This window comes from Bos taurus, chromosome 22 (genome assembly GCF_002263795.3).
Source record: "Bos taurus isolate L1 Dominette 01449 registration number 42190680 breed Hereford chromosome 22, ARS-UCD2.0, whole genome shotgun sequence".
NCBI classification, from domain to species: domain Eukaryota; kingdom Metazoa; phylum Chordata; class Mammalia; order Artiodactyla; family Bovidae; genus Bos; species Bos taurus.
In genome coordinates, this window is record NC_037349.1 from 7112733 (window position 1) to 7125716 (window position 12984).

General features: G+C 44.0%; 1 protein-coding gene across 3 annotated transcripts in view; it reads left to right on the forward strand.

Annotated features, from left to right (window-relative positions):
- The first annotated feature begins 695 nt into the window (after positions 1-695).
- CNOT10 (CCR4-NOT transcription complex subunit 10) overlaps positions 696-12984 on the forward strand; it is a 58355-nt gene continuing 46066 nt past the window's right edge. Inside the window, exon 1 of one of the 3 annotated variants that reach the window (NM_001083755.1) lies at positions 696-839. In NM_001083755.1, the coding sequence (NP_001077224.1) occupies positions 818-839 (22 nt within the window). In that variant the 5' untranslated portion in view covers positions 696-817. Of the gene's footprint in view, positions 840-9808; positions 10083-12984 lie in introns of those variants that run through there. The other 2 variants (XM_015459454.2, XM_024982949.2) reach the window with 2 other exon arrangements.

Sequence of the window (12984 nt, forward strand, 5' to 3'; positions counted from 1 at the left end):
TTTAAACGCTGAATTTAGTTAATAATAATATATCAACCGAGGTGGTTTCTCATATGTGACAGACGTGCCTCAGTAGGGTACGTCTTGAATAATTATTCAAGATGCTCACAACAAGGGCAACTAGGTGAGGAGTACGCAAGAGCTCCAAGTATCATCTGCAATTTTTCTGTAAATCTAAAACTTCTAAAATAAAATGTTTTATTTTGCTTTCAAATACGGACCCGCAACTGGGCTTTCTCACAAAGCTGTGAGAAATTATTACAGGTGTACAAGCCAAGTGCAAGGCTCAATGCTTAACACATAGATATGAGGTGTAGTTGTGGTTTCACGTGAAATAAGGGACAAGAATTCCAATACTCATCAATTGTTACCAACTGTTATCAGTGTAAGCACAAGGGACCCCGTACAGCCCAGCCCGGCCAGCACACGCGCAAACGAGCGAGTGCGCGCGCGCGCGCACGCCGCGGGGGCGGGGCACCGAGGACGCTGGCGTAGGGCGGGGCCAGGCGCAGTTCCCACGCTGGCCTCGGCGCCCGGAAGTAGTGTGTCAGGGGACTCCGCGGGGCGGAAGCCGCGCATAAGTGGAGGCAGTGGCGCCGCCCGGGCAGGGGACGCTCTGGTGCGGTTGCTAGACGACGCGAACTAGCCTTCGTCACTTCCTTAGCCCGCCGACTGCCCACTCCCCAGGCCGGAACCCAGGGGCCCGGAACCGGGGTGGGCGCAGGCTCGTCCTCCGACGTCCAGGACAGCAGCCAGCTGGGCAGCTGGAGTGGAGGCCACGCCACCTGCAGGGAAGAATCCGAGCCGAGGCGGGAAGATGGCTGCAGACAAGCCGGCAGGTGAGGTGCCCGCGCGCTGGAGCGGCGGGAGCGGGCAGACCCTGCGCTGCTGCCGCGGGGCCCCAGTTGGGGACTTCGTGGCTGCTCTCTTTGGGGCGTGCATTTCTCTCCCGTAGACCCTCCTTCGGCCGCCGCTAATGTGAGTCTTTGGGCCCCAGGTCCAGTAGTTTCTTACCAAGTGCAACACGAAACCGCTTCTGTTCGCCTTTGCCTTGCTCTTCGGAATTTCTTTGGTTTAAAAAGCATGAGTCTAGATGGCCGTTTCACAGACTTTTCGGCTTCCCACTGGGGAAGGCAGAGCAAGGAAAGTTCACCCCGGAGACGCAGTGCCGTGATGCCCGTGGCTCAGGCTACGGCACTTAACTGGGTGACTTCGGCCACACCAGCCTGCCTGTGGTCAGCGACGTCCTGTGTAATTAACTTTGTCGAAACCACTTATTGAAATAGACATAACGTTATCGTGTCTCACTTCGGTCTGTGCTCTCTAGTGCCTTGTTATTTAGAACCTTTTTCCCTCTAGTTCATCAAGATTAATCTCAACGGTTTTCTTTATGGATTACTATTCCATTCCTAGACTCTTCTCTATTTGAGGAATATAAAATTCTTTCCTGCCTACCTCTGGGACGGTCTTGATACCTGTTTCCTGTAAGAAAATAATGTTCTCTGTGGCATCCATCCACGTTTTGTTGGAAGGCGCTTAAATTACGGGTTTTAGAAGTGGTCAACACAGACTTTTTACAATAAAATTTATATATTTTTTAAGAGGGAAAAGAAAATGTGCTCCAGGATTTTTTAATTAGATCCTGATCTCAATAATTGACAAACTGGATTTGATATTAAAGTGAGCCAATCCTGATACATGCGTGTGTGCTCAGTTGCTCTTTTCAACCCCATGGACTGTAGCCCGTCAGGCTCCTCTGTCTATGAAATTTTCCAGGCAAGAATAGTGGATGGCGTTGCCATTTCCTACTTCAGGGGACCGTGCCAATCGTAATACAGGTACAGATAAGTAAAATCATTAGAACATCTCTTCAGTAATCTAAGAAAAACAAGAGAAAAGATCTAGAAAGCAGGGCTAAGCATTTAGAGCGTGCTAGAGAATTTTAGGTAGGCTGATCAGGAAAAGCCTTTCGTGAGGTGATGGTTGAGCCCAGTGAAATGGAGTGAGCCTCATGGAATGGGGAGGGGTGGGTTGAGAGAAAGTTCCACGCAGGGAATAAGCTTGGCCTGTCCAAGTCTGACGGAGAAGGCGATGGCACCCCACTCCAGTACTCTTGCCTGGAAAATCCCATGGATGGAGGGGCCTGGTGGGCTGCAGTCCGTGGGGTCACTCAGAGCCAGACACGACTGAGCAACTTCACTTTCACTTTTCACTTTCATGCATTGGAGAAGGAAATGGCAACCCACTCCAGTGTTCTTGCCTGGAGGATCCCAGGAACGGGGGAGCCTGATGGGCTGCCATCTATGGGTCACACTGAGTCGGACACGACTGAAGCGACTTAGCAGCAGCAGCAGTCCAAGTGTGAACCAAGGGGACCAGCATGTTGTTGTTGTTTAGGTGCTAAGTCATATCCTACTCTTTGTGATTCCATGGACGGTAGCCTGCCAGGCTCCTCTGTCCTCCACTCTCTCCCAGAGTTTGCTAAAATTCTTGTCCATTGACTCCATAATGCTGTCTAACCGTTTCATTTTCTGCAGCCCCCTTCTCCTCTTGCCTTCAGTCCTTCCCAGCATCAGAGTCTTTTCCAGTGAGTTCACTCTTCACATCAGGTGGCCAAAGTATTGGAGTTTCAGCAACAATTATTATATACTAATAAATATATATATATTTATTTGCCAATGAATATTCAGGCTTGATTTCCTTTAGGATTGACTGGTTTGAATTCTTTGCAGTCCAGGGGGCTCTCAAGAGTCTTCTCCAGCACCACAGTTTGAAAGCATGAATTCTGAAGTACTCAGCCTTCTTTATGGTCCAACTCTCACATCCTTACTAGAAAAACCATGACTACTAGAAAAACCGTAGCTTTGACTATACATGCCAGTCTATCACTGCTTCCACTTTTTCCCCTTCTATTTGCCATGAAGTGATGGGACCAGATGCCATGATCTTAGTTTTTCGAATGTTGAATTTCAGGCCAGCTTTTTCACTCTCCTCTTTCACCCTCATCAGGAGGCTCTTTCTTTCCTCTTTGCTTTCTGCTATTAGAGTGCTATCATCTGTGTATCTGAGGTTGTTGATACTTCCAGCAGTCTTGATTCCAGCTTGTTATTTCATCCAGCCTGGCATTTCACACGATGAGCTTTGCATAGAAGTTAAATAACCAGGGTGACAATATACAGCCTTCTTGTACTTCTTTCCTAATTTTGCATGTCAGTTGTTCCACGTCCAGTTCTAAGTGTTGCTTTTTAGCCACATACAAGTTTCTCAGGAGACAGTTAAGGTGGTCTGGTAATCCCATCTCTTTAAGAATTTTCCACAATTTGTTGTGATCCACACAGTCAAAGGCTTTACTGAAGCAGAAGTTTTTCTGGAACTCCCTTGCTTCTTCCATGTTCCAAAGAACATTGACAGTTCCATCTCTGGTTCCTCTGCCCCTTTGAAACCCAGCTTGTACATCTGGCAGTTCTCAGTTCAGGTGCTGTTGAAGCCTAGCTTGAAGGATTTTGAGTATTACCTTGCTAACATGTGAAATGAGTGCAATTGTACAGTAGTTGGAACATTCTTTGGTGTTGCCTTTCTTTGGGATTGGAATGAAAACTGACCTCTTCCAGTCCTGTAGCCACTACTGAGTTTTCCAAATTTGATGACATATTGACTATAGCACTTTAACAGCATCATCTTTCAGGATTTGAAATAGCTCAGCTGGAATTCCATCACCTCCACTAGCTTTGTTCGTAGTGATGCTTCCTTCCTAAGGCCCACGTGACTTCACATTCCAGGATGTCTGGCTCTAGTTGAGTGACCACACCACTGTGGTTATCTTAGTCATCATGACCTTTTTTGTACAGTTCTTCTGTGTATTCTTGCCACCTCTTAATCTCTTCTGCTTCTGTTAGGTCCATACCATTTCTGTCCTTTATTGTGTCCATCCTTGGATGAAATGTTCCCTTGATATCTCTGATTTTCTTGAAGAGATCTCTGGTCTTTCCCATTCTATTGTTTCCCTCTATTTCTTTGCATTGGTCGCTTAAGAAGGCCTTCTGGTCCCTCCTTGCTGTTCTCTGGAACTCTGCATTCAGTTGGGTAGAGCTTTCCCTTTGTCCCTTGCCTTTCATTTCTTTTCTTTCCTCAGCTATTTGGAAAGCCTCCTCAGACAGCCACTTTGCCTTATTGCATTTGTTTTTCTTTGGGATGGTTTTGTTCACTGCCTCCTATACAGTGTTAAAAACCTCTGTCCATAATTCTTCAGGCACTCCAGATCTAATCCCTTGAATTGTTCATTACCTCCACTGTATAAGGGATTTGATTTAGGTCATACATGAAAGGCCTAGTGGTTTTATCTACTCTCTTCAGTTTAAGCCTGAATTTTGCAATAAGGAGCTCATGATCTGAACTACATGCAGCCCCAAGTCTTGTTTTTGCTGACTGTTTACAGAGTCTGCATCTTTGGCTGCAAAGAACATAATCAGTCTGATTTCGGTATTGATCATCTGGTGATGTCCACGTGTAGAGTCTTCTCTTGGGTTGTGGGAAAAGGGTATTTGATATGACCAGCATGTTCTCTTGACAAAACTCTGTTAGCCTTTGCCCTCCTTCATTTTTACTCTGTGGCCAAACTTGCCTGTTATTCTGGGTTTGTCTGGACTTCCTACTTTTGCATGCCAATCCCCTATGATGAAAAGGACGTCTTTTTTTTTGGTGTTCGTTCTAGAAGCTCCTCTGTCCTTGGAATTCTCTTGGCAAGAATACTGGAGTGGGTAGTCATTCCCTTCTTCAGGGGATCTTCCTAACCCAGGAATCAGTCCTGGGTCTCCTGCATTGCAGGCAGATTCTTTACCATCTGAGCCACTAGGGAGGCCCATAGGTCTTCATAGAACTGGTCAGCTTCAGCTTCTTCAACATCAATGGTTGGGGAATAGACTTGAATTACTATGATGTTGAATGGTTTGCCTTGGAATCGAACCGAGATTATTTCATTGTTTTTGAGACTGCACCCAAGTAATGCATTTTGGACTCTTGTTGACCATGAGGGCTACTCAGTTTCTTCTAAGGGATTCTTGCCCACAGTGGTAGATGGTCATCTGAATTAAATTCACCCATTCCCCTCCATTTTAGTTCACTTATTCCTAAGATGTTGATGTTCACTCTTGCCATCTCCTGCTTGACCACGCCCAATTTATCTTGATTAATGGACCTAACATTCCGGGTCCCTATGCAGTATCGTTCTCTACAGCATCAGACTTTACAGCCACACGCATCCATAGCTGAGTGTTGTTCCCATGTTGGCCCAGCCACTTCATTCTTTCTGGAGCTATTGGTAATTGCCCTCTGCTCGGAGAAGGCAATGGCACCCCACTCCAGTACTCTTGCCTGGAAAATCCCATGGATGGAGGAGCCTGGAAGGCTGCAGTCCATGGGGTCGCTAAGAGTCGGACACGACTGAGCGACTTCACTTTCACTTTTCACTTTCCTGCATTGAAGAAGGAAATGGCAACCCACTCCAGTGTTCTTGCCTGGAGAATCCCAGGGACGGTGGGGCCTGGTGGGCTGCCGTCTCTGGGGTCACACAGAGTCGGACACGACTGAAGCGACTTAGCAGCAGTAGCAGCTTCCCAAGTAGCATATGAGACACCTTCCAACCTGGGGGCTCACCTTCCAGTGTCATATCTTTTTGCCTTTCATACAGATACTCATGTCCATGGGTTCTCCAGGCAGGAATACTGGAGTGGGTTGCCATTTCCTCCTCCAGTGGACCACGTTTTGTCAGAACTCTTCACTGTGACCCATCATCTTTGGGCCCTGCATGGCATGGCTCATAACTTCATTGAGTTGCAGAGCCCCTTCACCACAATAAGGCTGCTATCCATGAAGGGAAAGGTGACCAGCATATTCCTTCTCAATTTACGACATTGTCTCTCCCCCAGCTTTACCATTCCTGCTTGTCCATATCAGTGCCCTTGCCTGGAATGACCTTTTAGCTCTGAAATCTATCTAGGTTTCAAGTCTTACCTCCGTTATTCTTCTACTTAATCATTCTTTGGTTTGCCAGAATTGAGTGCCAAGCCCTGCCTTTGATGTTGAAGAAATGGATGTGACACAGCCCCCGCTTTTGACGGTCTGCTCTTCAGTCTGTTAGAGACAGCCCTGTAATAGTGACACTCCCACTTGGGAAGAGCTATTAATGTGTGTCACAGAAAAATAGGGTTTAGAGTGATTGTTGCTTTGATTGGTGTAGGCTTATAGCCCACACTGTAGGAAACTTCCTGCCTGGATAACCAGGTTGACTTTGTATTAAGTAGGTAAGGATAGAGTTAAATAAAACAAAACTGGAAGCCCAGAGACTGAAACCAGCTAATGTTGTGGATTAATTTATTCAGTAATATTCACCAGTTTAGCCTACCCTGCCAGGCGCTGCAAAGTGTCTGTCCTCATGGAGCTTGTAATATACATGAAAGGCAGATAAATATGTGAACAATGTAAGAAATAATTAGGATTTCAAGCTGTGATAAATTGTGAAGAGGGACTCTCCTAGGGATTCAGTGGTTAAGAATCCACACTTCCTCTACAGGGAGCGTGGGTTCCATCCCTGGCCAGGGAACTAAGATCTCACATGATGCATGGTGTGCCCCACCCCCCAAAAGAAATGTGAAGAGAAAATAAGAGGGTAAAGGATAACTGAGAGCAGGGATCCTACTTTGAGTGGATTGATGAGAGGAGGAAGGGCTCTGTTAGAGACGACATTTGAACCAGACCCTGACGATAAAGAGCCAGCGGGCCGAATGGGGGAAGAAGGATACAGGTGGGAGGAGTATCCACTGTGCAGACCCCTTGGACAGCAGGAAGACCCCTGGAGCCTAAGCACCGTGAGGACAGGCACGTTTGTCTGTTTAGTAGTGTGCTACCTCCAGCTCCTAGACCAATAGCTGGTGTATCAAAGCACTCAGCATGTTCATAGCCTAGTCAGCAGAGGAAGCATAGCAAGAGGCGGTTAGAATTGTGGCAGAGGCCAGCTTCTTCCAGCCTTGTACAGGCCATGGAAGAAGGTGGGATTTCTTTCTAACTAAAGAGGAGCCTTAGAGATTTCGGCAGGGGCATCCAGGACCTTTTAGTGGCAGCGTGAGAGATCTAGTTCCGACCAGGAAGAGAACCCGGGCACCCTGCCTTGAGAGCTCGAAGTCTTAGCCACTAGTCCATGAGTTCTCGTTTTAAGTGAGCCAGCTAAGTGATGAAGAGTTAGGAGCCTGGGGTGTGAAGTCAGACAGCCTAGGTTCATCCTGCTTGTGCTACTTGTTATTTGTGTGACCTTGGGCAGATTTTTTTAAGAAACCATTTTTTTAAGCCTCAGTTTTCCTGTGTGGAGAAAGAGAATGATTATATCTACCTCACAGTTTTGGAAAGGGCTCAGCGTAGGCCCTGGTTTTTAAAAATGCCGACTAGTATTACTTTAGGGTAGGGGTTGATGGAGAAGAGGGGCAGGTGTGAGAATCTTTGAAGGAGTGAAATTGGCAGAACTTGTGGATGACTCGGACTAGTTGGTGAGCATGAAGCCTTGCTCTTTGAAAAAGGCTCTAAATTGAGCCTGTTTCTTCATTTGTAAAATGGGGGTCCTAATAGTCTTTTAGTTTATTCCTAATAGTTTCCTGATTTATTTACCTCACCTGGTTATAGCTTGTGACGATCAGCTGAGGTGAGGTGTGTGTTTGCTGATTACGTGAAAAAGGGAAAGACGACCAGATGAGTAATAGGAAGTCAGGAGAAGAGTATTTAAAGATGGCTTTGAAATCTTTTTTTTTTTTTGGCTTTGAAATCTTGAGCCAGGATGACTGTAAAAATGGCAAGAAGACATGAATGGACCTGGTGACCGTCGTATAGAGTGAAGTAGGTCAGAAGGAAAAAGACAAATATGTATTAACGCATACATGTGCAATCTGAAAAAATTGGTATAGACGATTTTATTTGCGAAGTAGAAATAGACACACAGACATAGAGAACCAATACATGGACACCAAGGGGAAAGGAGGAATGTGGGAGGAGCTGGGAGACTGGGGTTGACATGTATCACTACTGATACTATGCATAAAGTAGAGGACTCGCGAGACCTAGTGTGCAGCGCGGGGACTCCGCTCGGTGCTCTGTGGTGACCTCCATGGGAAGGCAGTCCAAAACGAGGAGATATATGTATACGTACAACTGGTTCACGTTGCTGTGCAGTAGAAACTAACACAACGCTGTAAAGCAGCTATACTCCAGTAACGGGTTTTTTTTTTAAACGGTAGGAAGAACAAAATGAGAGAACTTTAAGCCAAGGCTACTTTTATTTTAAACACCCCCAACGTTTTGATTGTTATTAAGTATATAAGGTAAAAAACATGAAGTCCTCTATCACTTCTGCACAGTCTCACTCTCCAGGTAACTGAGTTTGTGTGTTCTTCCAGACCATCAAATATATATTCATACACACACACACACACACACACACACACACACACGTATCCGACTCTTTGCGACCCCATGGACTGTAGCCCTCCAGGCTCCTCTGTCCATGGAATTCTCCAGGCAAGAATACTGGAGTGGGTTGTCATCCCTTCTCCAGGAGATCTTCCCCACCCAGGGGTTGAACCCCAGTCTCCCACATTGCAGGCAGATTGTTTACCACCTGAGCCTCCAGGGAGAACCGTATATATGTGTATGCCAAAGAAGAAATAAACTGTGCAATACTGTCTTGCCATTTGCTTTTTTCAAGGTCCAATAAGGAATCTGGGTTTTGTTTTTTAAACCTTTTTATTTTTTAATCAAAGTGTAGTTAATGGAGTCTGTACATAAATTATCTTTAAGTGACCTACATAGGATATTTTAAGTGTTTTTAAGATTTAAGAATTTAGTCTTATAATTCCAATTTAAAATGTATAATTGAGTAAATAATTGACTTAGAGTTGTGATTGTAAATTGAAGCCTTTATATTATTGCATGCACATAATTAAAGAGTCACTGTTCTCATAAGCTTAATTTTTTAGATTTATAAGCTATTTGAGTTCTTCGGAAATTTTGTATTTTTAAGTCGAAGATTGTTGCTAAAATGGGTTATATTAAATTATTTAAAGTGGTTAAAATTTTATGTTTGAAAGTGTAAGTGAAATCAAACATTCATCACAGCCCTTTAAAATGAAAACTCCAAATAGAGTAAGATATCTAAGTTGAATGTAAAAGTTTGAGGAAAAATCTCAGCTTTCTGAGCTCATAAATTAATAAGTATTAATATCTGAAAACTATAGTAAATCTATGCCCCCAAACTACTCTCAGGTATGAAAATAAAAATGCTTATCTGCGCTGGTAGTGTTCTGCTTTGCCTGTCTTCCCCAGAGTGTGCTTGCTTTTCTGTTCTTTATCTCTTCTGTGTTCAAGTCTGCAGCCTTGCTGGTCACATGGTGCTCCTCTGAGGTGTGGAGGAAGCAGCCATCGTACGTAGGACTTCACTAAGACAGGTGTACTTGTTCCAGTGATAGAAAACCACGTGTGAGGTTTGTGAACCTTGGCTGGATGGTGGCTTTAGTAAACCTGAATTATTTTTCTTTGAAATGGCATCTTTCTTATTTAAAATTTTCCTTCACAAAGGCATCAACATTGTTTTGCAAGTATAGCAGCAGACTTCATTAGGCCTTCATTTCTTTTGTCCTGGGGGAAAATTTTCTTTCCTTGAACCTCATCGGAGCTCTATTTGGAAAAGTGTAACTTGTATGGCAGATCCTCCTCCAATCAGATTTGAATTGTTAACATTCTGTACTGGAATCTGTCTGGGCTTTCAGTTAACTGACTTTTTTCAGTTTGGGGAAAGTGGTGTGTTTCTTTTCTACTTAGTTTAAACCTAATTGTTTGGTTAGAAATGAAGCCTGTTGGCTTAAAAAACGTCAAGGTTTGTGTGCCAAAGAGCTCTGTACGCCTCCATGGTCAGCCCTGTTCATTAGGCCAGAGTAGAAGGAAGGTCAAGCTTATGGATGAACGGTCATATACTCTTTCAATTGGCAACGGAGACTATTTTTGGACAAATAAAGACACATTGTGGAATTATGTGCAGACTCTTTCTGGTAAGAAGTCAGTTACCTCCAAAATGAATGTTTTAGAGACTATTCCTTGGAGAAAACTTGAAAAGTGCATAAAGATAAGGAAAATAAAAATAATAATCTCATTGAAGTAATATTTTTTTCCCTTAAGTTTTATCTTGAAGTAAAAGAATGTAAGTAGAATAATGGCTGGTTAACATGTAAGACGGAGAAGGCAATGGCACCCCACTCCAATACTCTTGCCTGGAAAATCCATGGACAGAGGAACCTGGTAGGCTGCAGTCCATGGGGTCGCTAAGAGTCAGACACGACTGAGCGACTTCACTTTCACTTTTCACTTTCACGCACTGGAGAAGGAAATGGCAACCCACTCAGTGTTCTTGCCTGGAGAATCCCAGGGACGGGGAACCCTGGTGGGCTGCCATCTCTAGGGTCACACAGAGTCGGACACGACTGAAGCAACTTAGCAGCAGTAGCAGCAACATGTAAGAGGCTGTTTATGAGCTCAGATCTCTAAAATGTCTGTGTCAGAGTCTCTTGTCAGCCTTAGAGTCTAGCTTATCAACGTGCTTCTGTCCTTATTTAGAGGATTTTAGATTTACTTTCACTTTTCACTTTCATGCATTGGAGAAGGTAATGGCAACCCACTCCAGTGTTCTTGCCTGGAGAATCCCAGGGAAGGGGGAGCCTGGTAGGCTGCCGTCTATGGGGTCGCACAGAGTTGGACACGACTGAAACGACTTAGCAGTAGCAGCAGCAGCAGGGGCTTCCCTGGTGGCTCAGTCTCCTGCCTATAGTACAGGAGACCTGAGTTTGATCCCTGGGTGGGAAAGATTCCTTAGAGGAGGAAACAGCCACCCACTCCAGTGTTCTTGCCTGGAGAAGCCCATGGACAGAGGAGCCTGGTGGACTTGTGGGCTACAGTCCATGGGGTCGCGGAGTTGGACACGACTGACGTGACTAAACCACCATCACCACCACAGTTTCTAGAGGATAATGATAGCAGTGGCCACATGAACCAATCTGTTCTAGTGGAAAGTAGAAGCTTAACTCTTCAGTGACTTGGTGAGTTGTCTTGTGTTTCCCTCTGCCCTGTATTTATAAATCACAATTTATAAATGACATTAGGACCCAGAAGCCCTGTTAAAGAATGTCATCTAATGTCGGGAGGCTGTATTTTTAGAAGAAGCTGTGGAGATAACTTGACGGCAAACTAAGAATTTGGGGTATTTGGTTTCAGTTTAGTGTACTTCTGTATGAGGGGAGATACGTCAGGTTTCCTTTAAGAATTTTTTTAAGTATTAATATCTATGCTCATTGTTAATATGTTGACTCTACCTAGAGTTGAGGTTCCATCTCAATCTAAACTCATACTTTGCTTTTTGGGGATCCTGAAATCCTGTGTCCTTAGTTTTACACATTTTAAAGAAATTGGTTTTTCCTGTAATTGGGCACTTGAAAGTTTTGCCAGGCAGGTGTATTGTGTAAGCAGTTGACTTAACAGAAACTCACTGTTACTAGCTTTTTAATGAAAAAGCTGTTTGACAGAGTCTTCTCAAACCAGTGAGCTCTCTTCATCAAACTATTAGTTTTTCCTCTCTGTTAGGACTCAGTTCTTATCTATCTGTATGCAAAGTGGAAATGAAATACTAATTTATGTAACTTTAATTATCAGAAGTAACACTTCTTTGAACCCAAATACCAGAATACCTCTTTTTTTTTTTTGTTAGCAGATCTAAGTCTTAGATAAGTTCACAAGTTGCATTTTGTTTTAAAGTATGTGGTGATTCTCAAGAGTATTCAGTCTAAGAATAGGGGTTTCACAGTGATCTAAGGAGCTGTTCACACTAAATGTAATTCATTGTTTATTTGTATATTTAAAGTGCAGAAATCAGTATTTTGTTTAAAAAAAAGCCTATCACAGAACGAGAAAGTGGGAAGGAAGCTAATATTTAGTTACATCTCTAACCAAAGAGATTGGTGGCCAAGGGAGACCAGACTGGAAATGTGACTAATTCTAAGACACGTGTTTTCATTGTACTGTGACGATAGGGAAACTGGGAGTCTTTACTGACTGTTGTTATGTGCCTAGCCAGGGCTTCCACACGCTCATCTCACACACCAGCAAAGTAATGCTCAAAATTCTCCATGCCAGGCTTCAACAGTATGTGAACCGAGAACTTCCACATGTTCAAGCTGGATTCAGAAAAGGCAGAGGAACCAGAGATCAAATTGCCAGCATCCATTGGATCATCGAAAAAGCAAAAGAATTCCACAAAAACATCTACTTTTGCTTCATTGATTACGCCAAAGCTTTTGACTCTGTGGATCACAACAAACTGTGGAAAATTCTTAGAGAGATGGGAATATCAGACCGCCTGACCTGCCTCCTGAGATCTGTATACAGGTCAAGAAGCAACAGTTAGAACTGGTTGTGGAACAACAGACTGGTTCCAAATAGGAAAAGGAGTACGTCAAGGCTGTATATTGTCACCCTGCTTATTTGACTTATATGCAGAGTATATCATGCAAAATGCTGGATTGAGTGAAGCACAAGCTGGAATCAAGATTGCCAGGAGAAATATCAATAACCTCAGATATGCAGATGACACCACCCTTAGGGCAGAAAGTGAAGAACTAAAGAGCCTCTTGATGAAAGTGAAAGAGGAGAGTGAAAAAGCTGGCTTAAAACTCAATATTCAAAAAACAAAGATCATGACATCCGGTCCCATCACTTCATGGCAAATAGATGGGGAAACAGTGACAGATTTATTTTGGGGGGCTCCAAAATCACTGCAGATGGTGATTGCAGCCATGAAATTAAAAGACGCTTGCTCCTTGGAAGAAAAGCTATGACCAACCTAGACAGCATATTACAAAGCAGATACATTACTTTACTGACACAGGTCTTTATAGTCAAAACTAT